Raw genomic sequence first — 26,786 nt, 5'->3', positions numbered from 1 at the left:
GGTGCCTTGGCACCTCCCCTGGTGGTGACACCACATGGCACACCTTCCCCTCATGCCACTGAGGTCATGGTAGTCCCTTGGGTGATGGGTACCTCTCCCCCCATCACTCCCCCTACCCAACCACATTGTTTGGGGCTCATCATACCTTTTTGAGGCCCACCTGCCCCTTTGGGAGTGTACTCAGATGCACAGTGCAGGAAGCAGTGAGAGGATGCATTGGGGATACACAAGTGCTGTCTCGTCAGTGCCCCCTGTGCTTTGCAGGCTGTCACTGCCAGGTAAGGTGGACAGGAGCCAATTGCAGTCATGACAGTGTGGGGGACCCTGCCTAGACCTCACAGAGGGTTTCCTCTGCTCCTGCCTCCTGCTGGCACTCTGGAGATGGGGAGGAAGGAGGTGCCCTTGTGTGTGTGGGTGATACTGGTGAGGGTTCCCCTGTGTCCCCATATCCCCACCCCAGGGTGCCTGCAGTCAGGGTTTCAACCCCAAGGTGACACTGATCACACCCCCACAGTGGACATGGGCAGGATCCCCACCTCATAGTAAGGCCCAGTAGTGTACCCCCAACACAGTAGCACCCACCAGAGTCCCCACCCCAATAGAAGTTCATGTCTGCTCTGCTTCCTTCTGCAGCCCCTCACCTTTGGGAGAGACATGAATCCCTCTCTCAACTCCCTGTCATCTTAACACCTCTCCTGGGCTACCCATAATTCTGGCTGAGCCTGTGGTTGCTGCTGCTGTACCCTCCTTTCAGGGAGTTGTAGAGAGTGATAAGGTCACCCCTGAGTCTCCTCTTCTCCAGGCTAAACAATCCCATCTCCCTCAGATTCTCCTCACAGGACATGCACTCCAGATGCTTCACCAGCTCCATTCCCTTCTCTGAACCTGCTACAGGACCTCAATATCCTTTCTGAATTGAAAGGTCCAGTACTGGACACAGTACTCAAGGTAGGGCCTCACTAGTGTTGAGTGGAAGAGAAAAATCACTTTCCTAATTGTGATGATGACACTATTCCTGATACAGGCCAGGATATTATTGGCCTTCTTGGCCATGTGGACACACTGCTTGCTCATGTATCACTGCAGGTGGTTGTGATTCACCCAAGCGGAGACACTTCAGAGACAAAATCAGGGAAGTGGGTATTTGCTTTTATTCGGTGCACCAGGTGTGGGGGAATTCACTCCTCCAAACACACACACCTCGGTACCTCCAAAGACACAGTGTTATAGGTAGAATTCATGAATAATCATCACATTCCCCAGGATGGGAGTGGTTATACAAATAATTTCTTGGAAGTCATTAATATCACTAGCATGTGCATCACACATGCTCTGTATGTCCCAGTGGTCTTTGGAGACCCCTGAAGATAAAGACCCCAAAATGTCTTCATCACAATGCAATTTTCATCTTTCTGCAGCATGCATAGTCCTTCACGGGATGATTCAGCGATTTCTTGTGCTGGCTTCAAACGGATTCTTTTGTCCTTCTTATCTTGATAAGATTAAGGGAATCCTGTTTTTCTAGGTTTTAGAATTCACGTATTCGGTCTCCCAGTAATTAATTTGAATTACCTATTGACTACTCCCTTCGCAGTTGTTGTGGCCAAAGTGTAGGATCTGGCACCTGGTCTGGTTGAAGCTCATACTGTTGGTCTCGGCCAGTCTAACCAGCCTGTCCAGGTCTGCAGGGCCTTCCTGCCCTCCAGCAGATCAACACTCCAACCCAACTTGGTGTCTGTGAAAGACTGAAAAAATTGTCGGCTCAAAACATTTTGGGTACATGTGGGGGAAGGGGCAGGTTGGGCTTTGCCCTGGTGAGGTGATGACCTGCTACACACATCCCACACCCCTGGGTCTGTAGCCCAGCCCCACAGTGGCCACCAGTCACAGGCACATCAGAAGCAATGCTCCACACCCCAACCACAGAGGTCCTGACTTAGAAGTCACACCTGGGAGAAGCGTACTTAACCCAGGACATGAAGCAAGCACGTGTCTTGACCCTACCTCCCTTAGATTTTCTATCTGTTGAACACAGCTGGAACCACTAGTAGCTATATCCATTCTTCCATACTTTTTGTCTCTGTCTTTCTCTTTCTTCCCCTTCTAATTCCCTCTTCTTGGAGCTTTGAGTAACTTAAATTTGGGCTTGGAGTTTGCCATGTTGAATGGGCTAAGTTAATGCTTTGTGAACTCATTTATGTTGATTGAATGCTGCTCTAAACTTTCGCCAAAGTTGTCTGATTTTCTGAATTTGCCAGTGAATTTTTTTGTTGTTTTGACCTTTTATCTAGTTGGTATTTCTCCTGTGCATCTAACTCAGCATACATAAAAATCTGTAGGCCTCTTAAAAGAGAGTCTTGTCAAGTGAGTTTTGTGGGGTCTTACAGTGTCATCTGCAAATTTGCTAATGTTAGACTCAAAACCCTTATCCAGATCATCAATAACGATATTAAACAGGACTGGGTCCAACACTAACTCCTTGGAGACACCACTAGTGACCAGACACCAACACGATGCAGCACTGTTCACCACCACTCTCTGGGTCCAGCCATCAGCCAGTTCTTAACCCAACAAAGATGCACCTGTCCAAGTCGTGGGCTGACAGATTTTCCGGGAGATGCCATGGGAGACAGCGTCAAAGGCTTTGCTGAAGTTGTCAGAGGTTGAGGGACATTGGAATTTTTTCTCCATCCCTGTTGCTAAGCAACAAATGTCTGGGTGATTAGAGCCATCACCTCTTTTGTAAGAGACAAAAGGGTGTGCTAGGTGGGGCAGGGGAAGGAGGCAGCCGGCCGTTTTGGGACTAGCACTCTCGTCGTCAGACACCAGGAGGAGAGGCGGCTCTTTGCTTCTGGCTGGGACCACAGGAGATCCAACTGTGCTCTGCCTTCTCCTCTTGGCTGGGTGAGCTTTGATTCAACCTCTTTCCCATTGGGAGTGCACGCTTTCCCCGGCTGCGTTTTTCGCAGCAGCTGCCGGGGAATCCGGCTGTCCCTGCCACCCACCCTGCTTTGCCGCACAAGACCGCAGCGTCTGCTGTGACTGCAGAATCCTTGCTACCTCACTGACTAGCCGGGGAAAGCCAGCCCTTGCCCCCCTGCTGCCCTGCTCATCGCTCCAAGCTGCCCTGCCTGCTTCTCAGCCTGTCTGCCATCACCAGCTGCCTGAGGCTGACCTGACCCTGCGCCACAGCACCACCTGCAGCTGCTCGGGAGTCATCTCACCTGCCCTGCTCAGCTGGGAGCTCGACAGCGCCACCTGCAGCCACTCAGCAGTCATCGCACCTGCCCAGCCTGACTGGGAGCTCAACAGCGCCCCTGCTGCTTTCAACCGTCATTACACCACATGGGAAAGGGCTCACCAGCTCAAAAGTCATCTGCTATTGGTTTCTGGGTCTATTTGTGGTTGCTATTATTGTTATTGCTTGTTTACAGATACTAGTAAAGAATTGTTATTCCTTTTCCCATACCTTTGCCTGAAAGCCCTTGACTTCAAAACTAAAATAATTCGGAGGGAGGGGAAATCACATTCTCTGTCCTAAGGGAGGGTTCAACCTCTCTTAGCAGACACCTGTCTTTCAAACCAAGACAGAAGTCCAGGTAAACACATCCACTGCCTTAATTAGGCAGGTCACTTGGTCATAAAAGGAGATCAGGTTGGTCAGGCAGGACCTGCCTTTCCTAAACCTGTGCTGGCTGGGTCTGATCCCTTGGTTGTCCTGTATGTGCCATGTGTTTACACTCAGGATGATCTCCTCCATAACCTTGTTGGGCACCAAGGTCAGGTTGATAGACCTGTAGTTTCCTTGGATCCTCCTTCCAGGCCTTCTTGTGGATGGGCATCACACTGGCACCTTCAGTCATCTGGAACATCTCAGCGAGCCAGGACTGATGATAAAAGATAGAGACCAGCCTGGCGAGCTTGTCCACCAGCTCCCTCATCCCCCTAGGATGGGTCCCATCTGATCCCAGAGACTTGTGAGCATATAAGAGGCTCAGTAGGATACCAACTACTTCCTCCTGGATTACAGGGGATCTATTCTGCTCCCTGTCCCTGTCTACCAGCTCAGGAGGCCACTTGTCTTGAGGATGACCTGTCTTATCGTTGAAAACAGAGGCAAAGAAGGAGTTAAGTACTCAGTCTATCCTTCATCTTTGGTGACTGTATTACCCCTCATATCCAATAAAGAATTGAGGTTTTCTTTCCCCCTCATTTTGCTATTAATATATTTATAAAAACATTTTTTATTAGCTTTTACAGAAGTGGCCAGATCAAATTCTAACTGAGCTTTCACCTCTCTAATATCCATTCTGTGTGACCTAACAGTGTCCTTAAACACTTACTGAGTTTCCTGACACTTTTTCCAAAGGTAATACACTCTATTTCCCTAAGGTCCTGTGAAATCTCTTTGTTTAGGCAGGCAGATCTTCTTCCCTGCTCACTCATCTTTCAGTACACACAAACAGGCTGCTCCTGTGCCTTCAAGATTTCTTTTTTAAAATAGGTCCAGCCTTCCTGAGCCCCTTTGTTTTTAAGGGCTGCTTCCCAAGGAACTTTCTAACCCAGTGTCCTGAATAAGCCAAAGTCTGCCCTCCAGAAGACCAGGGCAGAAGTTTTGTTGATGTCCCTCCTGACTTCACTAAATATTGAAACCTCTATCATTTCATGGTCACTGTACCCCAGACAGCCTATCTATGATCACCACATCTCCCACCAAGGCTTCCTCTGTTTGTAAACAGCAAGTCCAGCAGGGCCCCACCCATGGTAGACTTGCTCACCAGCTGTGCCAGGAAGTTCTTCTACATACTCCAGGAACCTCCCAAACTGTCTCCTCTCTCCTGTGTTGAGTTCACAGCAGACATTTGGCAGGTTAAAATCTCTCACAAGAACAAGGGCTTGCAATTAAGACACATCAGCCAGACACAGAATAATTCATCTACCTTCTTCATCCTGATTGGGTGATCTCTAACAGACTCCCACCAGGGTGTCACCCTTGCTAGCCTTCCCCAGTTTTCACCTGCAGGCACTCAACCTTATCATCACTATCCTCAGGCTCTAGACAGTCAAAAGATTCCCTAACATACAGAGCCACCCCACCACCTCTCCATCCTTGCCTGTCTCTTCTGAAGAGCTTGGGGCCATCCATTGCAGCACTCCAGTCATGGAGCCACTCTACCATGCTTCCATGACAGCAACTATGTCAGAGCATTCTTCCTGCACTACGGCCTCCAACTCTTCCTGTGTGTTACCCACACAGCTGCATTGGTGTAGATGCGCTCCTGCTGAACTGCCAATTTTGCCCCTAATTCTGGCTTGCCACCCCCACATTTATCTCTAGTGAGCCTGGTCTCATCCCCTTCCTCCTTCAAATTGAGTTTAAAGCCCTCTCAATCAGCTCTGCTAACTCATGAGCTGGAATCTTTTAGTCCTTGCCAGAGAGGTGAACACTGTCTCCAGCAGGCCTGGTGCTGTATGAACTGCCCCAGGATCTAAACACCCAAAATTCCACTCATGGCATCAGTCTTTACGCCACTTATTGATAACATGGGTTTTCCTGTCCCTTTCAGCATTCATCCCAGCTATTGAAGGAATCAAGAATACCACATGTGCTTCTGTCCTTTCAACCAGGCAACCCAGTGCCTTGAAGTCCTTGAGGTTTAAGGAGGCTCACAGGGTTTTAAGGGGGCTCAAAGGTGCTTAAGGGGATTTAAAGCATGCCTCCTTTCCTGCTGGGACAGACCCCAGGGCAGCGTGTGGGGTGAGGCCCCAGTTGGGGGTTGGGGCAGAGGGAAGGGGCCGGTTTCCAAACAGCCCTGCCTGCCCACACACAAGGGGTAAATCTAGAACAAACAGTAACTCCTTGTTCCTGCTGGGTGATTCCCGTTGACATCCCGTGTCTCTTCCTATCAGGAAGATCTCACCACAGAGGCAACTAAAACCCCGTGGAAACAGAACCACTTGAATGGGTCAAGATCTTTATTCTCCCCCTTTTTTCATTCCCACAGACTCCACACTCCCTCCTAGTTCTGTGCACTGTGCCTTGTATCCCACAGCCAGGTCAAAACCCTTGCTGCAGAATGTGGCTCTGGCGGCTCCATCCCAGCTGGGATGGATCCTGCTGTGCAGGCCCAGGTGGTACTTCCACAGTAAGCAAAGAAGTGACAGGATTTATTGTATTTTTACAGATGTTACTATTCCTGATGCAATCAAAGTCTGTTTCTGCCTTTATGTTTTGTTTGGGGTCTTTTTTGTTTTTTTCTGGTTTAATCCACATTTTTGCTGGCTCCTGCTCGATCCACGCTCCTCTACAGTGCTACCAAGCTCCTCTGCTCCCTAAAATCTAGGTGTCCCCTGTCCTATTTAAACAGTGACTCTGCATCCCCCCCAAACCTCCAGGCTCACACCATATAGTAACTGTTGATTTTTAATTTTCCAATGGGAATGTAAAGCTTACCTTTAATATTTTTTCCTAGACTTTTCTGCTCTTTTCCTGCAATAACACAATATTTAAAGAGAATATTTAAGGGGAAAAATAAATGGTCAAACTTGGATTGTGAGTTAAAGGGTGTTAAATCCCCCCACAGTGAATTCCTCATGGTGGGGACCCCAATTCCCACAAAAACAGCTAAGGGAGGGCTGGAAAAGTAGGTTTTCTCCAAAAGCTGACCTGACAGGAGGGTTGGGGGGGGGGGGGGGGAGATTCTACCCCTTTATACCCAAAAAAATGCTTTTAAAGGGCTGTTTTCCAGGTGTCACCATGCCACTCATGCAGATGAGGAGCTGGAGGTGGGACACAGAGCATTCTCTGTCACAGGAGGCACTGAGGGCCCCAGAGAGAGACACTGGAGCTGTTGCTTTGTTTGGACTTCAATAAAACACTGAAATTTGGATTAAATTTACTTTACAGCAGGAATTTCTCATGCAGGGAGGGGACACAAAGGGTAGGACTATAACCCAAAAGCTGCACTGGAAGCGTCTGAAGCTCATGCTGCCAAGTGGGAAGCATGGGGAGAAAAGGTCTTATTACCTCTAATGAGGCTGCATTTGGCAGATGAAGCCCCTGGCCCCCATTTGGCTTTTCCAGCTCCCTTTGTGTCAGTGGCAACCTCAACCTCTTCCCTCCATCTGCTAGTTGCAAGGTGCCAGGAGCAGGATGGTTGCAGTCAACCAAATCCCTGGGAACCACTGCAAGGCTCTCAGGAATGTCTCACAGGGATTTGGGGGGTTTTCTGAGCCCCTCGGGGAGGTTTTTGTATTTAAGACTATTCAGTGGAGTAAAGAAGCAGAGGAAAACCTTCTAGCATGGAGCAGAGCAACAGACCCAGCAGGATGGAGCCCACGTCCACGAGATACTCCAGGAAGCATTGACAGGTTACTGAGATGCTCATTCTCCTCTCCCATAATTATCAAGATGCACCTAATCCCTGTGACAGTGAAGCCACCTCTCCTGGAAGCTGATGGACAGGGCTTGGCCCTGCGGCATTACTGGACTCTCCAACAGCTCAAAGGGAAGAGAAAATCTAGCAACAGCACACAAAAAGTCTGGGTTTTGGTGCTGCCAGGCTGGGAATTGTCAGGTTGGGGTGCAACACCAGGGGGAGGGTCATGAAACTATCACTCTGTGGTCCTCGAGTAGTTGAGGCACAGCAGGACCTCAACTGTTGTACTGAGGAAAGTTGGTACTGCTGTTGGTACTGAGGAAAGCTTCTAAAGCTGGAAGAACACAGGAGTGGGGTCAGAGCCATGGCCTGACCACTCTGGACATACTTATCGTTGTTCCAGGGGCTGCAAGGCTCTCCTTCACCCCAGTCACTCACTCCAGGCGCTTTTCCCACTGCTCTGGTCCCCCATTTGCCCCACACTTCTATTTTCCTTCCCCCAGGGCTGCTGTGGGGCTTGAATTTGCCACCACAAGGTCTCTGCAGAACAGGGACACCCCAACATAGGCTGTTCCACCCAGATATGGTGCTGGGGGGACAATGTGCCAGCAAATCAACAAGGCAGCCCAGAGTAGGACAAAGCCCCCATTCACCTCGTATTTCCCCAGGTTCTATGCTCCTTGAACCCAAAAAATTTCGGAAGGCTCTCAGGTCCCCAAAACCCATCAGATTTGTCCATGGCCATTGGTACCTTGTACTCACAGGAGAGCCTCAGCCAATGCTCCAGCCACACTCTGCACTCATCCATGCCGGGTTGAGTAGAGTTCAGCTCACACAGGTAACACACCTGGGAGAAGAGAAACAGACAGTCATGGATAGGCACTCTGGGTCACATGAAACACAGGGATGGCCCAGGATCCTTCTCAAGTATGAGGAGGGGCTGAATGATGGTGAACTGTGCTCCAGCATGGTCCTGGCTGGGAAAACACCTTCCCAGAGGAGAGTGACCACAACCTGCCTGGAGGTGGGTCTGGGGAAATCTGCCATACCTCACACCACTCTGTTAACATGACCACAGAGGACAGGTGTGCTGAGCTGTCCTCACCACTCTGAGCTCCTCTTTAGGGTGCTGCCCCAAGTGCAGCATGGCACAGTCCAGGTGCTGGATCTCCAGGACGTGGCTCTGCAAGCAATACTTCAGGAAAAAGGATGGTAAACTGGGGGGTCAGGAGCAGAACTTGGCTCAGGACTCTCTGAGGAAGAAAAGGGACACCACTGGTATATCCAACCCCTCCAAAGAGGGGTGTCCAACTGATTCAAGCACCACTTAAACTGTAAGTCTCCCGTTTCAGACATTACCCATATTTTGATCCATTTTAATTACCCTGTCCATGCAAGGAACTGCCCCTGGCACTTCTTGTTATATCCAGCCTGGCTGCCCAGCCCAGTGCAGAGCTGGTAGCAGCAGTCCTGTGACAGGAGCTCCATGTTGGACTGGACATGGTGTGCAGGTGAGTTCAGTTGTGTGGGACAGCTCAGATGTGGCTGATTGTGCCACCACGTCAGGGACAGACAGCCATTTGGCAGCTGTTTTCATAGAACCACCAGATGGTTCGGGTTGGAAAGGACCTTACAGATCATCCAGTTGCACCACACTGCCATGAGCAGGGACACCTTCCAACAGACGAGGTTGCTGTAAGTCCCATCCAACCTGGCCTTGAACACTTCCAGTAATGGCACAGTCACAACTTCTCTGGGAAACCTGTGCCAAGGCCTTACTACCCTCATAAGGAAGAATTCCTTCCCAATATCCTATCTAACCCTGCCCTCTGGAAGTGGGAAACTATTCCCCCTTGTCCAAAGTCTCTCTCTAGCTCTCTTGGAGCCCCTTTATGTACTAGAAGGGACTCTAAGATCTCCCTGAAGCCTTCTCTTCTCCAGGCTGGACACCACCATCTCTCCCAGCCTGGTTCCAGAGCAGAGAGGTTCCAGCCCTCGGAGCATCTTTGTGGCCTCCTCTGGACTTGTTCCAGCAGCTCCACATTCTCATTATGCTGGGGGTCCCAATTCTGGACATAGCACTGTAGGTAGGGTCTCACCTTAGCAGAACAGAGGGGCACAATCCCACCCCATCACTCTGCTGGTACACCTCTGATGCAGTTCAAGACACAGGTAGATTTGGGGTCTACCAGTGCACATGGCTGAGTCACGTCCAACCTCTCATCCACCCCCAGCACCCCCAGGTCTGTCTCAGCAGGGCTACTCTCCACCCCTTCATCCCAGCCTGGATCCATCCAGGTGTGGCCCCAGCTCTAGTGCAGGTGATCCCACAGAGCAGTACTGGCACAGCCTCAAGGGTTGTTATGTCCCTCACCTGCCCCACCAGCAGGAGAGAGCTGGAGCTGGGGACTGGAGCTGGAGCTGGAGCAGCCAGGACTCCAACTATCCCCCAGGATGTCCCAGACCACAAGACTTCATACTCACTAATGAAGCCCTGGGGAGAAAGAGTCTGCCGGGACTGACAGGAGCTGAGCAGTTTTTTTATTGTATCCCCTGGGTTCTTGGGTTTGTTTTTTTCATTGTTTCTTCCTTTTTTCTCCCCACCCATATATCCTCAGATTCCAGGCATCTGGCATATATTGAGAGTGTCCTGTGGATTCTCTCCAGCCAGGGTGGGCACAAGGAGCTGTGTCCACCCCAACCTAGACCCCACGGGCAGCCCTGGTGGGCCAGATGACCCAGAGGAGCAGGGCTGGGGTCTGGAATCACAGTGATCACCCTGCCCCCCTCCTTAAATCCTTGCTGGGGTGCATTATGTCAGGGGGCTTTGCTAACAAGGCCAGGAGGGGTGCGGGAGGCATAGTTTAGCATGGGTCAACACAGCTTATCCAAGTGTTGCACAGTGTGAGTCCCTGGAATGTTCATAAAGTACATGTGATGCCAGGGATGGCTGTGCAAGTGGAGAATCCATGGGGTGCCTTCATTCCCACATAGCCCCACTAGCATACCCCAAGTACAGGGGGATTGGGCACCCCTTCAGTGCACCCCAGATGGGGGAGAATTGAGTGTGTGTGTGTGAGGGCACACAGGGGGGAGGGTTGAGGGTACAAGGGGGGGGGGTTGTGTGTGTGCGAGAGCAGACAGGGTGGGGGCAGGGTGAGGATACACAGAGTGGGGGGTGTGAGGGCTGAACATGGGGCCTTGCTGGATAATGGCTGCAATAAAGCAGCTCTCAGAAAGCATTGCCCAGCATGGCCCCAGGTTCAGAACTGCACCATATCAGGGGCTGTTTGCTTTTAGAAAAGGGGCGCAATATCCTCCTGCACCCCAGCTCTGCAGCCAGACATGGTTTAACCTACCATCTGACCAGCCAGGTCATCCTTATTGTCCCAGAGATTGTAGGCTCCTCCAAGGTGGAACATGGGCCTCTGAAAAATCACAATGTTGTTCCCCACCTGGATCTGTGTGGGGACCACCTTAAAGGAGCTTAGAGTGTGAATTCAGACCCCTGGAGCAGAAGGAAATGGCGCAAGTGTGAGGAGATGAGTGAGCAGTCAGCTTGCCTGAAAAAATCTCTGATAGCAGAGCACCTGGCAGCTGGACTGTTGGGGCTGACATGCTTCCCACTGTGACAGAGGGGTCACCTGCACCAACACGGAGAAGGCAAGACAAGTATTCTCATCAGACTAGCTCAGAACCAACCTAACTCATAAGTGCATGAGGAAATGGGTCTTTGGGGACTTAAAAGAAGGCTTTGAGCCCTCCAAATTGCAGACTGAATCCCAGAAAGGGGCCTTTAGTCCCCGGCAGATGGCTGTGGAAACTAAAAAGAAACATTTGGGACCAAAACCAAGTATTTGGACACTCAAAAGGATTCAGACTCTACAAATGAGGCTCTGGACCCACCAGATGAGACTTTGGGTGATACCAAAATTGGCTGGAATAAACTTTCTAACACATTGGCCTCTTTATTTGTTTCTTCACTCGTTCCAGCTATGTTTATTGTCCTGCATGCATACCTTTGGATCCTTTTATCTTTTTTGCCAGTGAGTCTTTAAGCTTTATTCAGGGGAGCCAAAAATTTTCATTCTCTATGTTATTTATCAAGGGCCTTAAAAATTATGGTCTTGGCCCTCTCAATTACGCTTGGAACTTGTACGTGTGGTTTTGTAACCCAAAAATTGCACATTTGGACCTAAAATTTACCCTGCTCTCTCTAATGTGGGCTTTGGGGATTTAAACTTATGCGGGATCTGCTGCACCAGATGGCTCCCTGTACGTCCATGCGGCTTGATGGCTAGACATCTAGAGCTCACAAGCCGCTGTCGCGCCACTTCCGCTGCCGAGGGCGGCGGCTAGGCCCTGGCGCCACCTGGAGGTTCGGAGCAGGTTCTGCAGCCGCGCCCCCGCCCTCCTCCGCTGCGGAAGAGCCGGGAATGGCGAAGGAAGGGAACATGGGGGGAAGGGGAAGGGGATGGAGGGGACAGCATGGAGTGGGGCCGGGCGATGCTGGTGACAATGCCAGGGTGCGGGTCTCAAGACGGAGGAGCTTCCCAGCCGCGAGAGCCTGAAGGACCCCATAGCCCCCCCAAGCCTGGGTGGGTGGAGAAGTGGATGCCAGTTCCCCCAGGGCATCCTCCCACTGCTGGGGGCAGAACCCAGGTCATGGATGTCTGTCCCAGCAAGCTGGGTGTGGAACAGTCCCCGTCAGGGGTGATGGTGGGGCGGCTGAGGAGGCAAACTTGCTATGCTCCACAAGGACCCTCTGCTGGGACCACACAGAGCCAGGCCAAAAAGCAGCCCCATGTCCCCTCCACTGTCTGCAGTGGGGCTGAGTTTACCAGGGGATGCCACAGTGGGCTAAGGATCACACTGCCACTCTTGGGGGGCTGGGAATCCCCAGGGTACTCCAGCACAGGCAAGGGGTCACTGATGCCACTGGGGTCCGGGGGTCCCCTGGGAACTGAAGTGGGGAGCGACATTTGGTGCCATTGGTGGACTGGCGATCCCCCACTGGTACTTTGGGGGGCCTGGGGATCCCGTGGGTACTGGAGGCGAACAGGGGGCTATCAAGTGACAAGGGCTGAGTTTGGTCGTTCCTTTGGTGATGACATCTGGAGAGTGCTAGTCCCAGCTGGAGATGGGCGTGCCCAGGGAGAAGCCATCCTGCATTTCCTTGGCTTTCCTAAGGCTCTTGGGGATGGATTGGCTCAGATGATCTTTGATGGAGCCAAAGATCTCAGGGAAGACTGCTGCGTCTGGAGCAGTTCGAGTCACTGGAACAGTGACTATTGTCCTGCTCTCACCATGGGCAAGCACTCCCTGAGAGACACAGCCAGGTGGTCTAGAAAAACGCAGCCCCTTTCCCACAGGCACAGCAGCTCCCTGATAACAAGACACACACAGACAGGAGCTGAAACTTCCCCTTTTCCACGAACTCTGGAAGCATGAGGATTTTCCTGGTTCAAGTGATTTTGCAGGCAGCAAGTCCTGGGTGATGTCAACAATGCTCTGAAAGCTGCATCTACCAGGCAGGTGGTGGTGGGTCTCCACTCCTGGTATGGCAGGATTTGGTGTCAGGAGAATGAGCCACGCAAGGGCCAGAAGGGGGTGCTGTCCCTGGAGCAGAGAAGCAGCTGCACAAAGTGCTGGGATGGGACTGTCCCAGGATGCTGGGACACCTTTCACTAGACCAGGTTGCTCCAAACCCCATCCAGCCTGGCCTTGAACACTTCTGGGGATAGGGCAGCCACATCTTCTCCGGGAAGCCTGTGTGTTTCACCACCCTCAGTGTAAAAAATCTCTTCTTTATATCTGAATGTAGATGTCTGCCATATATCTGTATTTCTGAATCTTCCCTCTTTCAGTTTAATACCATCACCCCCTGTCCTATCACTAAGGCAGTCCCCTCTCTGTCCTGCTGCTAATGTTGCTGGGGATGAGCCAAGGACAGACCCTGTAGCTGAAACAGAGACCCAGCCCATGCCATGACCTGTCACCCCCAGATGCAAGAAGAAATGGACACACGTCAGCCCATTTAGGAAAGGAGGACAAGGAGTCTGAAGCAGGGTCATCACAGGAACAGGAGGAACAGGCAGACCAAGAGGTAACCACTTAACCCCAGTACGTGAGTGAGCTGTGGAATATGTGAAAAGATTTCAGCTGTCATCCAGGTGGGCTCATTATCACCTGGCTGCTCAAATTCTGGGATAACCAAGTTAGTATTCTGAAATTAGACTAGGGAAGCCAAGCAGCTGGGATCACTTTCTAGGGAAGGCATTATTGACAAGGCCTTGGCATTGGCATTGGAAGAGGGACACAATCTCTGGAGGCAACTCCCACCAAATGTGAAGAAAAGGTATTCCTTCAATGGAGATGTGGTATGTTGGACCCTGATGGAAACAGGTATCCAGTATCTGAGGGAATTGGCTGTGCTTGACATAGTTTATGATGACCTGAATGATGCACAGTTACCCACAGATTCAGACAAAGCTCAATGCATATGACCCATGTGAAGGAACTTTATACAGAGCATACCTCTGCTTACCAGTTCACTGGCAGTAATGTCTGGAGAGAAAGAGGGGCACTGAGGGTGGATGAAGTGGCTCACCAGTTCCAGGAGTACAGACAATCTCTCTTGCTCCCTTGTATTGGTTGTGGAGAAACTATCCTGGGAGTTCCAGCAATTCAGCATCCCAGCATTCCAGAAGAATGTCCCACCCCCACCCATTTGGACCAGACTCAGCTATCAACAACCATCCTTTCTTCCTCAAGGGAGTATGGAGAAGGTGCAAACCACGGGGTACCAGTCTGACACCAGCAGCCATCCCTCGAACCTGAGCAGCTAGGCTGCTTGCCCTAGCACCTCTAAGAGCTGGACCACAAACCAACAGCCATTACCTGTGCCTGGAAAACCAGTCCATCTCTCACAGAGTACCAGGGAACTGGCCCCTCCCAGCCTAGGTAGATACCTAGCATATCTGCCTCCACCTGCTCCCTACGGCTGCCCAACTCAACAAGATACGCACTGCAGGACCAGACAGAGCCCTTTAGCCCACAGAGGAAGAGAATCCACTCATAGACAGTTTCAGGTGGCAATTAGCGGTTTCAGAATAAAGGCAGAATGATAAACACAAACCAGGAGCACAACCGTCTGAGGGTTGTAACAGCAGGAAACCCAGGAACGCACCTGGTTCCTGTGTGAGGTGGGGGATGCGGATACTGGGAGTGATGGTAGCACTGTGTGGGGCATGAAATAATACTGTTCCTGGACACACTGGTATGAGGATGAGACTGGGGGCCAGGCAGGCTGAGGGACCACAGGCTAAGGAGGAGGTAGTGCTCTGTGTTCACCTCCACTTAAGCTGAAGGCCATACTATGGCCTTGGCCCAACAACTTGAGTTTCTGGGCACATTTTGCAGCACTTTGTCCCAGTCTCAGGTTTTCACGCATTTAATGCTGCCACTCAACATTCTTTCCCACAGTCTCCATCCAAAGGAGAGCTGTTCACCTCATGAAGAACATGTAGGAGCAGAAGAACTGGGCCTGAATGTGGATCCAATGGCCACGACTCACTGCTATGGGCCAGAGGTCACTCTTTGTCTTGCTGCTGGGGAGGCAAAGCTCCCTGACGTTCACATGCCCCTTCCCAGGGAACAGCAGCATGGCTGTGCCAGAGATCTATCCCAGGATGTGAAGTGTTGTGGGGCAACAGGTGGGTGTCCCCTGTGGGGGCTGCCAGCACAAGGGAGATGCCAGTGGAGAGGAAGAGCTGGGGGGAGCCTTCCCTACGCTCCAGGTCAGCCAGGGTGCAATGTCCTCAAGGGGTGTCTGGACCCCAAGGGTCAAGGGCTCCTGAGGCAGGAGCTAGAGGGAGGCACTGGGCACGGGGCCATGGAGGGATGGCACCCCGGACACCATGGGGAACGGGGCACGTCTGCCTGGTGCATCACAGAAAAGCTTGCCCCACGCTGCCTCGCAGAAAAATCTCCCCCACCTTGTCTCAGTGTGTCACTGAAAGGCCTCCTTACACCTCCTCTACTCTGCAGTCCAGGGCCAGGATGCCCCTCCACCACCGCAAGCCCAGAGGACACCACCCCACCCTGTTGGCTCCCAGGCAGGGGGGGTGACAGAACAAAAGCTGCTGCTGGCTTCATCTTCCCCTCGGATCCTGTGTGCTGTACTGCCAGCAGTTGGGGTCACCTCATCCACACCAGGGTCTCATCCAAGGCAGATCCCACAGGTGGGTTGTGGTGCAGCTCCAGGTGCAGGGGATGGGAGTTTAGTGCCCTTCAAGTACTGCAGGTACACTGTAAAAGAGGGTAGGGGGCCAGACCTTGCCTTGCTTGACCCACAGGGTCCAGGAGTTTATTCCCACCCCGGCACCCGCAAACCAGAAGCACTGGAATGACCCTGGAGCTGTGCACCCAGCCTTAAAGTGGGCACATCAACCACCCCATTGTCAACTGGGACTGTGGCAAGCCTAGAATTTTAACAGAGCTGGGCACCCCCAAGCTGGGACCACCATCCCCCAGTAAGGACCACTGGGATCCCTGTGAGAGAATCACCTCCAAACCAGGTTGTCTTAACAGGTCCCAGACTGGAACTCTCCCTTACTGGAAGTGGGATGTTTTTCTTCCCAGGACAGTCCACACTGGCTCTGCCAAATGTCACCTGCTGAAACGGACCCGCATGGCACCCCAAGGTGCAGGTCACTGCCCCTCCCATACTTGCTACAGCCCCACACACGCAGGGCAGTGGGTAGAATAGAACCTTTCCCCAACTGAAGCACTGAGGATAATCCCCATGAGTCAGCTCAGTGCCAAGACCAGCTAAATCTGTTCACTCTGGACCCTACTGGGCACCTGGTGTAACCATCCCACTGGCAGGGGTCCTCCTGCCCCCTTGACACCCTCTTTTTCCTCCTCCACCAGCTCCACATCCTGCCCTCCCCAGCTGGGGGACAGAAGGGGACTGCTATGGTGTATGTAGTTTAACTCGTTTTATTTCGACTTGAAAGTAACTGCGGCCCAGTGGGACCGTGACCCAGTAGAAACGCAGCAGTACATCAGGAGTGGGGTGGGAGCGGGTGAGCTGCAGCAGGGTGTGGTGCCCGGGCTGCCCAAGGAATGGTCAGTTGGTGAGAGAAGGGTTTACGAGAGCTGCCCGCAGTCAGTGATGGTGATCTTCTTGCTTGTTTTGCCATCTTTGGAGCCACAGCGCTCCATGGCCTCCACCACATTCATCCCCTCCTTAACGCGGCCAAAGACAACATGCTTGCCATCCAACCTGCCAGAGAAGCACCAGTCACAGCTGGTCCCCGATGTCTCCCCAACAGAGGACATCTCCCAGCTAGAGATCCCCAAGCTTCTCCTCCCACAGCCCACAACTCACCACTCGGTCTTGGCAGTGCAGATGAAAAACTGAGAGCCATTTGTGTTGGGGCCAGCATTGGCCATCGACAGAATACCAGGGCCTGTGTGCTTCAGGATGAAGTTCTCATCAGGGAACTTCTCCCCATAGATGGATTTACCTCCAGTGCCATTGTGGCGCGTGAAGTCACCACCCTGTGAAAAAGCAGCATTTCAGGTCATGGGTGCAGGAGAACACTCTGGAACTGGGTGCAGGTAAGAGGCAGAACCAACCTCTCCCCCTAAATCTGCCAGCATCCAACTCCAAAACCCACAGGAGTGCCAGATCGCCTCACCCACCCACCCACCCACCCGCTCCAGCAGGAGAACCACGCACCTGACACATGAACCCAGGAATGATTCTGTGGAAGCACGACCCCTTGTAGCCAAATCCTTTTTCACCAGTGCTCAGAGCACGGAAATTTTCTGCAAAGGAAATAAAACCCCACCATGTACAGCTTTATTTGTCCAGAATTCAGGACACTACTAGGACTTGGTAGAGTTGCAGTGGAGCCAAAGTTGCTTTACCAACCTGCTGTCTTAGGGACCTTGTCTGCAAACAGCTGTGAAAGGAGGAAAGACATTTGTTAGTCTGGGCTGGTGACTGGCTGCAGACCCCCAACTCCCCAAACCACGGCAATCCTCCCAGGCACTGCTTGGAGCCCAGTGACCCCCTCTGGGTAGCAACTTCTCGGCCATGCCAGCAGATCTAGAGCCCTCCCCGCCTCACACCATTATCTGGAAGCTCTGAACTAACAGCTGCAGCACCGCACGTCTCACCAGCGGGGTAGAGGAGCATTCGTTCCACTGGCCTGAATTAAATTAAACATTACTATGCCTGAAGCCTTCCTGGGCGGGGCGCGCGCGCCACCTCCCAGCGCTTCAGGAGGATTTTAGGCTCGATGCGCCACCCCTGCGGGAGCGTGGCCCCGAATCTACAGCAGCCGTGGCGCCCGGAGCCGGCTCAGCCGTGCCAGGGATGCTCCGCGCCCCGGGCGGGGTGACAAATGCTTTGCCCTCCAGCGACAATCCCGCGGTGATCGGGCTGCCGGCGCTCTCCGCCGGCATCCCCAGACCCGGGCAGCATCGTCCGGGAGTTCGACACGGCTCATCCCGATGCTCCGGGGGCCCCGCGATAAAATGGCGGCGAGGCAGCCACGACCGCGACCCGCAGTGGGGGGAGCTGCCGCGCCCCCCCCCGGCGCCGGGGCGGAGCGGAGCCGCGGCGGGAACACAGTGGCGGCGAGGCCAGCGGGGGCCAGCGGTAACCTGGGAACCAGCGGTACCCAGGCCAGGTACAGAAGGACTCCCATGGGCGATGGCGCGCCCTGGGCTGCCAGCGCGCCGCCGCTCTTCGAGCTCCCCGAGCGCGACACTGCGGGGCCGGCGGGGCCCTTTGTTCGCCCCGCCGGGCCAGGAGCGCCGCAGCTCCGCAGCCACACCAACGCGCCCCCGTCGCGCACGCGCGGCGTCTGCTGGCCCCCCACCTGCCCCGCGCGCCCGGCAAGGAAATGGCAGCGGCGCCCCCCGCCCCTCCCCAGTCGCCATCCGCGCCCACCTCGAAGGTAACACGACCCAGGGGCTCGCCATTGGCAGCGATGTCGAAGAAGACGACGGGGTTGGCCATGGCGTGACACGAGCAGGGCACTAGGCACTCCTCCGGGCGGCGGGCGCGGCGCAGCAGAAGGAAGGCAGCGCCCCGCCGCCCGTTATATAGGGTCGAGGAGGACCCACCTCCCCCGCAGCGCCGGCCAACGACCGCTGGTGGAGTGGCGGACTGACAGAGCAGACAACCAATCGGCGGGGCCGCGTTTGAAAGAGGGGGGAAGGGGAAAACAGCGCGGGCGGGGTGGGGGCCGCGGCCCGGCGCTGGGCTGGGCGCGGCGCGCATGCGCTGTGCGGAGAGCAAGGGAAGGCGGGATGGGGCGAGGGGGGAGGGGGATAGGATGGGGCGGGCGCGGGACAGGGATGGGGTAAGCGGGTGCGGTTCTGGGTGGCCGTGCGGGGCAGTTTCGGGGGGCAACAGGGAAGCGGCGGCACCAGGGCGTGTGGAGCCTGGAGCTGCGGCCCAGTTCTGGCAGCCTTGCGCCCGACATGGGGAAACACCCGATTTCCCTCCTCCGCCGTCGGACTGCAGCACCGCCCGACCGGCTCCGGTTAATGATTGACGCCACAGGTCTGGTTCACCGCCCGGCCGGGCCGCCGCTGCTCGGAGATAGGGCAGGATTTCCTTGCTACTCGGTATACCCCCTCCCTCCTCTGCTCGAAGAGAGGGCTAGACCCCCCCCAGCACTCCAGGATCTCCCCTGCTTGCCCGGAGAGGGGTCGCGAGGCCAGCCCCCCAGGGGGATGACAAAAGATGGGGGGACACGCGTGACCCTGTAGAAGGATCCTTTAATAGCCATCGGGGACATACAGGGCAACTTGGTGAGGGGGCAGTGGGAGCTGAGCCCCGCACCAGACCCCTGCGGTGCAAGGGGCAGCAGCATTTGCACATTGATTGGGGGGCACGGGCAGCCCCGCAATGACGCACTTGCCTTTAAATATGGGGGGGGTCTCAGGGGAGCAGTAGTGCTTCTACACTATATACAGTCTTGTGCTTCTGGGGGGGCTCAGCCCTTCTGTCCCATCGCAGCCCTTTGAGAAAGCCCCCGCAGTGGGGGGTCCCAGCTCTGCAGCGGGCAGGGGCACACAGTGCTGCCCCCCAGCCCCGGGGGGGCCGAGGATGGCTTAGTTATTCTCGAAGAGGGAGAGGAGGTCATCGTTGCTGCTGCTGGGGAGGTCGGGGGGCCCCAGGTAGGAGAGCAGCTCGTCGGGATTCGTCAGCTCGGGCAGGAGCTGGGGGCGGCAGTGTGTGATGAGCAGTTCCCCACAGCTTCTGCCCACCCTCCTACCACAGCTGGGGTCCTGAGCCAGCAGCAGAACCCTTGGCCACCCCCCTGAGTACTCACGTCGAGGGTAGGCTCGGAGCCATCACCCGGTGTGGCCATGCTGGATGTTGGGGGGAAGACAAGGTCAGCAGTGTGGGCCGGGGGTCCCAGGGGTTGCCGTGCCACTGCGCTCCGGGAGTGTAGCGTGGGGGCCGGCTGGCTGCCCGAGGGAGTGTTGTGCAGCCCTGTCTGCACTGTAGGGTGGGATGGCTCCATCCGTCCTGGCGGGGGAAGCTGGGCAGTGGGGGGAAAGAGCACAGCTATGAGACCCTCCCTCCCCAGAATCCCCAGCCCTGCCACAGTGAGACCTGGGGGCCTGGGGCGAGTCCCCCCACCCTGAGCTCAGCTGACCTGTACGGACAGAGGGGGCACAGGAGGCTTCTCAGGGGCCAGAAGGCCACCTGGGATGTTGGGCTGGTAGGAGATGGATGGGGCACCTGGAGTGAAGTCACTCAGTGCTGAGGTGCCAGGGGCAGCAAAAGGCTCTGGGAAGCCCCCAGGTCCCAGAAAGCTGGAACCTGTGAGAGGAAATGCGGCAATTGGGGGACACACACACAGGGATGAGGTCCAGTCCTGTCCCCCATGGATCCCCCCGTACCCGGGGTGCTGTAGTCAGTGGGAGCCCCCACTGGAGGTTGTGACAATGCCGGGAAGGGCACAGAGCCAGGCCCCAGGGCTGCGATCATCTCCATGATGTTGGGCAGCACCATGTGTGCAGGACTGAGTGTCCGGCACCGCTTCAGCGCTGGCCCCTCCGGCTCCTCCTTGATGTGGACATCAGGTTTGATTGGGACGGGTTTCCAGCTGCAGGTTGGGTCAATGGTGATCTCCTCATGCTCTGAACTAGGGGCAGCAGGAAGGCAGGGGAGGTGAGGCTGGGGGCATTGGCTGTACAGCCCCCCAGGGGTAGCACAGGACCAGACATGGATGTTCACACAGTCCAAGTGAGGGCACTTACTTCTGGATGTAGATCAAGATGCCCAGCATGTACTGGTCCACCTCCAACCCCTCCAGCAAGGCTGTTTTACTGCAGGCAGGGTAAAGGCACAGTGAGATAAAGGAACACCCACCAGACAGGAACCTCCCCCCAAGGCAAGAACCACCCTTCTCCCAGGGCAGGAAATACATCCCCCGTATGTAGTGAAACACATGCTGCTGCCCTGCACACAGGGACACCTGGACATGGCCCCATTGTGGCCCCCACTTACTTGCAGACAGGACACCGCCATGTCCCCCTCTCACAGTTGAGCTGCAAGTATGACTCCAGGTCGAAGCACTGTGGGGGAGGGCAGCAGCAGAGATGGAGGGAGGCAACATATTGGGTGGGGGACACCCTCAGCACCCTGCTATCACCACTGCTACCTGTATGTGCCGGCAGTCATGACCCCTGGCTGGAAGCTGGATCCTCCGGAAAGTGATAGGGCACTTGAGGGACACCTTGATGGCCGTCTGCTCCACACCGTCCTCACCATTGGGCCCTGGTGTCCCTGGAATGGTCCCACTGCTGAAGTTACGCTTGACTGGAGAGGTGGGGGCGAGGAGTACCAAGGTCAGAACGAGGACACCGGGATGGGGGTGGCACCGTGGTGGCACCTGGGCAATATTGCACCATTACCCCCATCCTGCTGTGGCTGCCCTGCCACAGCGCATCCTCCCAACCTTCAGGACCCAGGTGCTCACTTTTGGTGATGCAGTGCTCAGCAGGGAGCAGGCGTTTCTTGATGAGCCCCTGCAGCACTGAGCGCACTGAGGGCCGATGCACCAGCTGCAGGACGAACAGATGGGACTACGGGAGAGATGGGGAGGCTGAGCTGCAGCCTCAGCCACTACCCTCCCTCTCCTGGTACCCTCCCCGTGACTCACACAGCAGCAGGCGGTGACAGTGATCTGGATAGTGTTCCTGCCTGGCTGGCAGACGTGCTTCAGGTAGAGTGGCTTGTGGGAGGTCTTGTTGTCACCACGCTCAATGGTGAGTGGCGTGGCGTTGACGCTCACCTGCACGGAGGCTGGCCAGTTGGTATTCATCTGCCGGTCCTCATGGTGGTAGCACTTGAACTGCAGCTCTAGGTCAGGCCTGGGGGCAAGGCAGGGTGTGGGCAGGGGGTGTGTCCACACAGGAGCCACTGCACCAGGTGTCACCATACTAAACTGCTCCAAGCCATGTAAAACCACACAGTGCTAAGCCATTCCAAGTTACACTGTGTGATATGACACTGTGACAAACCCCAACAGTACCACAGCATAATGCTTAGCCAGGCCACACAAAATCCCGCCATGCTGCGCCATGCTACGCCATGCCCCAAATCACCACGCTGTGCCACAAGATGCCAAACACCGTGACACCATGTTGAACCATGGTAAGTACAGCTGCATCAAGCCACACTTCGCACCGTGACACAGGATAGCATCATGTCAAGCCATACCAGGCCACACAGCAACATGTGGTGCTCAGCTCAGCCCCATGTCATACCACATGGTGCCATACAGCACCCCCCGAGCAGCACTGGTGCCCCAGTACCCCCACCTCATCATGAGGGTCTTGTAGACAGAGTCACGGAGCTGGAAGACATGGTTGCTGACAGCCAGGTTGTGCTGCAGGCGGAAGGGCTCCAAAACCACGCCATCCCGCACCGGGAAGGTCAGTCGCAACTCCTCGCCAGGGGCCGGACCTGCGAAGTGCTGCCATCAGGGAAACCGACACACTCCCCCAATCCCGGCCATGCCCCAGCCGCGCCCCGCTCACTTCACAAGGATCCACCTCGCAGGGAGCCCCACCTCCACTAAGCGGCCCTGCCCACCCCGGAAACCGCAGCCCCGGTAGGAAGTACCTCCCACCCAAAGTGGCCCCACCCCTGGGGGTGGGCACGGAGGAAGCCCATCCCACCGAAGATTCCTCCCATTGGCTCTGGAAAACCCCACCCAATCCAACGCCCTCCCAGTTCAGATGGCCCCAACCTAAAAACATTAGCCCCCCACCAAAACCACCACTCCTGATAAAGCCCCTCCCCCGAGGCCACACCCTTTTAGCAGGCCCCTCCCACTACCCTGCCCCACCCTCACAGGAAGCCCTACTCCCCTGCTGCAATCAGCCCCCAAACCCTGGCAGTAGTCACGCCCCCTTCTTTGAAGTTCTTCCCACCCTTCATTTTAAAGGAGCAAATGCCACAGGGCTGCCAGAAGAGGCCCACACCAGGCTGCTGGGGCATGGGGGTGATATCTGTGAAGTGCCTTCCTCACCCCCACCAGGGACACCTACCCGAAGGGGATGGGTGGAGGGGGGCAACGCTGGGCTTCATGTCTGCCAGGAAGGGTGACTTGACATCCTGACCAGGGGACGCATAGGTGGGGATGCCGCTGCCTGGCGTCACGGGTGGTGTGGGGTTCCTGGCCAGTGGCGAACTGGGGTACCCTGGCAGCGACCGGCCCGGCTGTAGAGGCACCATGCACTCTCAGCGTCCAGCCAGGCCAACACAGCCCCCACCCTACCTGCTGCCAGATTTACCCCATTGATGGCTGCTTGGCTGTAGGAGCTGAAGCTGGTGCTCTGCCCATTGAACTGGTCAGCTGGCTGCAGGAGGAGGAAAGGCTCCAGGGTCTGGCCCTGGGCGATGGCAGACACCCAGACTCCCCCCCTTGCCCACCATTCCCCCTGTGGTACCTTGTAATAGGGTCCGGCATTGCCTGAAGCGGAGAGGTACTGGCCCATGCTCTGCTGCAGTCTGTGGCCAGGGTATGAGGGGGACGGAGCGGAGGACTGGGGGGCGCTGGGGGCATACTGGGCACCAGCTGCAGCATACTGCCCACCCTGGAGGTACTGCTGGGCTGGGTACCCCTGTGGGGCCAGGGAGTCAGCACCAGGGGGAAAGTGGGTCCCCATAAGCCATAGCCTTTGCCAACACAGCACTCACCTCATGGGAGTATGCCCTTTTGAGGCCCTGGCGGGACAGTTGCTGGCTCTGGGCAGGGCCAGGGTAGGTGTGCTGAGGCATTCGCTGTCCACCATAGAGGGGGCCAGTCCCAGCTGCCCGCACCGGGCTCATGCTCACAGGGGAGACACCAGAGGGGGCCACAACACCTGCCATGCCAGCCGGGCTCATGCTGGTGGGGCCACGGGGCCCAGCATGGGGCAGGAACTGGCTGCTGAAAGACTGCCCCGTGCCCATCTGCAGCAAGAAAGAGAGGGGGAGGTCATGGCAGGGCAGGGGTGGCTGTCAGCTCCCCAGTTCTGCCACAGCCTGGCTCTTACCGTGCTGTACTGGCTCAGCTCCTGGCTCTGCTTCTCCTGCAGTGCTGCCACTGTCGCCGTGGCTGTGGCCGTGGCTGTAGCAGCAGCTGCAGCCACGGCAGCAGCAGCTGCTGCTTGGGTGAAGTCAGCAGTGGCCCGGCTGGCATGCGAGGGCAGCCCCATCCCTCCAGGGCCGCTCGGGGCACCATTGTAGCTGGAGAACAGAGGAGGAAGGGGCATGCAGTGGCCCTGCAGCAGAGCATATACCAGGCCATGGGGCACAGGACTGGCCTTACCTGGCAGTGAAGCCCGGCCCACTGGTGTAGGCATTGCGGCCATAGACACTTGGCTGCACATACCCCTTCCCTGGTGCCCCCTCAGCGAAGGGCTGCTGTGGCAGGAATGGCGGCGAGCTCATGCCTGAGCCAGTGCCTGCCACGCCAGGCAGCAGCGGGGTGCTGGAGCTGCTCCCCCCAGGCCCCATGGGGCTGCCAAAAACCTGGGGGGTGCAGTGGGAGGCAGCGGGTCAGGCAGGGGCATTGGCATCCAGGTGCAGGAGGGGGTCTCTGCGGGGGCTATGCTGCTGGTACCTGGCTCTGGGAGGGGCTGCTGACACCCCAGACAGTGGTTACCACGGAGAGGGATCCCGGTGGCTGATTGGTGCTTGGTTGCCAAGGAACAGCCTCATATGCAAATGAACCATCACTAGAAAGAAAAACAAATTAATGAAGATGAAGGACAGAAGGATGGAGGGACAGAGGGGTCTGGGGGATGGAGGGATTGAGGAAATGGAGAGATGAAGAATGGAGGGGATGGAGGAACAAACAGACAGGGGAGTGTATGAGTGGTTGGATGGATGGATGGATGATGGACGGGTGGGTGGATGGGTGGATGGAGGGACGCTGCCCCGACGCCCACCCGTGGGGCGCAGGCGGCAGCGAGGGTTTCATGGGGTTCATGGAGCTCATCAGCGGGTGCGGGCTGGGTCTTCCGAGGCCGCGGCGGGCACTGCGGGACAGCGGCACCGTCTGTCACTGGGGCTGCGGGAAGCAGTGGAGCGGCGGGTGAGGGGCGGCCGCCCCCGGAGGGACCGGGGCGGGGGGGGGGGGGAGGCAGCCGGTAGGCTTCATGACCCCCCCAACCTCCACGGCCGGGACTTGGCGTCCGGCCCGGGACTGGCACGGGGCGCCGGCCGGCACGCGCCGCCCCCGCTCCGGGCCGCCCCCCCGCGCCCGCCACCGCGGCGTCAGACCCCCCCGGGGGCGGCGGACTCCGGGGGCTTCCCCCGCGCCTGCGGACGGGGGAAACCACGGGGACTTCCCGGGGAAAGGACGCGGTCCCCCGCCCGGCATTGCACCCCGCTGCCAGGGGTATTTCCAGCCGGGCCCGGCAGCAGGGGCCCGCGGGGTCAGCGGCGCTTTCGGTTCCTCCCGGCGCGGCGGGAGGGCGGCGGAGACGGGGTCACCGCGAAGAAAGACACGGAGTGGGGGACACACTCGCGGTGGGCCTGCCCCGGCTGCCGGGAGCCGCCACCACGGAGACACCGGTGACAGCCCCATCCGCTCCTTCCCCGGCGACACCGCAGGGCCAGGCCCCCCCCGTTGCCATAGCAACTGCCCCCACCGCCCCCGGCACGGAGGGAGGGGGCCCGCGGGGGCACCGCCAGCCCCGCCCGTCCTTCCCCTCATCCCCCCGCCCAGCGCTCCCGCTCTCACCGCGGCGGCGGCCCAAGATGGCCCTGGCGGCGCGGGGAGCGCGCGGCTGCGCGGAGGCTGCGCGGGATCTTCAGCCGCGCGCGGCCGCGGCTCCGCGGGGGGCGGGGCCGGGGGGCAGGGCTAGGCCGCCGCCGCTGCCGCGCACAATGGGGCCGCGCGCTCATCAGGATGCAGGCCCCGCCCCCGCTCCGCCAGGCGCTGGTAGCCGAGCGCCGAAGAAGGGTCTGGGCTGCGAGGGGAGCTGGGAGGGGCAGGGGAGTAGAGGGGTGCGCCCCCGTGTGCGGGGCGCCGGGGACAACACGCGTGTGGCAGCATGACGGGCGCTGTGACTGCAGCGGCAGGACAGCGAGACGCGCGTGCGTGTGGCACCGTGCACGTGAGCGCGCGTGTGATCGGGTCGCACGAGACGCGGACCCGCGCGCGCTGCACGGACAGTGTGCGGTGACACGATGTGCAAGTCGGTGTGTGACAGCACAGCCACGGTAAGGAGCGGAGGTGTGGCATGCGTTCCCCTCCGACCTCGCTCCTGCAGCTGAAGGACCCACGTCCTTCAGTGGCCCCCGAAACGCCGAGGTGGGTTCTGGGGACACTGAGAGTGAGCCCCAGCTGCGGTCACCCCCCTCGCCCCTACTCCACAAGGACCTCCCATGGGGGGATGTCGTGGGCTCTGGAGATGCCAACAATGAGCCACATCCGGGAGATCGCCTCCCTCGACCCCCACTCAGGATCTCCCAGGAGAGGACACATCACCCAGCACCAGCTCTGTGCCCACGGAGACTCAGAGCTGGAGGATGGTGCAGATGCAGGGGGAAAAGATGCTACCCAAGGACAGGTAAAACAGACGGGCCCAGCACTCTCACACTTGCCTGGACCCTCAGGGCACGCAGATGCCTAGCTCCCTCCTCCAAGAGACAGCAGCTGGGAGTTCCTCCCGAGAACTCGGAGTTCCTCCCTGAGAACTGGGAGTTCCTCCCTCAAGTTCCTCCTGAGACTGGGAGGAACTTGACTCATTGCACTGGACACCCCCATAGAAGAGCCCTGGGGACCAGCCCCTGTTGGGGGGTATGGGACATCCCCAGAGAAGAGCCCCAGGGGCCAGTCCTTCTAGGGGTCTGGGGGGCCATGG

At 56.7% G+C, this 26,786-nt stretch overlaps 1 protein-coding gene across 7 annotated transcripts; it reads right to left on the bottom strand.

Moving 5' to 3' along the window:
* Positions 1-16,366: 16,366 nt before the first annotated feature.
* LOC146428158 (peptidyl-prolyl cis-trans isomerase A) lies at positions 16,367-26,575 on the bottom strand. 7 transcript variants are annotated; one of them, XM_085080883.1, is made up of 21 exons: positions 24,864-25,045; positions 24,536-24,650; positions 24,242-24,444; positions 23,967-24,159; positions 23,629-23,883; positions 23,379-23,552; positions 23,223-23,288; positions 22,977-23,148; positions 22,245-22,389; positions 21,584-21,794; positions 21,401-21,506; positions 21,083-21,240; positions 20,929-20,996; positions 20,679-20,747; positions 20,319-20,563; positions 20,072-20,238; positions 19,742-19,954; positions 17,323-17,353; positions 17,128-17,216; positions 16,774-16,946; positions 16,367-16,668 (listed from the first exon to the last, which is right to left on the bottom strand). In XM_085080883.1, the coding sequence occupies exons 1-21, from the start codon at positions 24,911-24,913 to the stop codon at positions 16,533-16,535; spliced, it is 3,039 nt and encodes a 1,012-aa protein (XP_084937009.1). In that variant the 5' UTR covers positions 24,914-25,045; the 3' UTR covers positions 16,367-16,532. The 7 variants fall into 7 exon arrangements, with proteins under 7 accessions (XP_084937009.1, XP_084937008.1, XP_084937005.1 ...); XM_085080879.1 differs by lacking the exons at positions 16,367-16,668; positions 16,774-16,946; positions 17,128-17,216; positions 17,323-17,353 and adding exons at positions 19,168-19,628; positions 25,661-25,752 and having other exon boundaries at positions 24,864-24,985; XM_085080878.1 differs by lacking the exons at positions 16,367-16,668; positions 16,774-16,946; positions 17,128-17,216; positions 17,323-17,353; positions 24,864-25,045 and adding exons at positions 19,168-19,628; positions 25,661-26,575 and having other exon boundaries at positions 22,977-23,129; positions 23,207-23,288.
* Positions 26,576-26,786: the final 211 nt, after the last annotated feature.

Source organism: Lichenostomus cassidix, chromosome 22, assembly GCF_008360975.1.
Source record: "Lichenostomus cassidix isolate B80296 chromosome 22, HeHo_3.0, whole genome shotgun sequence".
NCBI classification, from domain to species: Eukaryota; Metazoa; Chordata; class Aves; order Passeriformes; family Meliphagidae; genus Lichenostomus; species Lichenostomus cassidix.
The sequence above is the reverse complement of the archived record's forward strand: the minus strand, read 5'-3'. Positions and strand labels throughout refer to the sequence as shown.

What these genes read in the sequence shown, in the direction of transcription:
- LOC146428158 (XM_085080883.1), bottom strand. Translation starts at nt 24,913, where the DNA reads ATGAGCTCCATGAACCCCATGAAACCCTCGCTGCCGCCTGCGCCCCAC. An exon ending in TGAGCACTGCATCACCAAAA is followed by an intron (nt 21,241 to 21,400) that starts GTGAGCACCTGG and finishes CCACCTCTCCAG; the next exon opens with TCAAGCGTAACTTCAGCAGT. An exon ending in TTCCTGGGTTCATGTGTCAG is followed by an intron (nt 16,947 to 17,127) that starts GTGCGTGGTTCT and finishes GCTTTTTCACAG; the next exon opens with GGTGGTGACTTCACGCGCCA.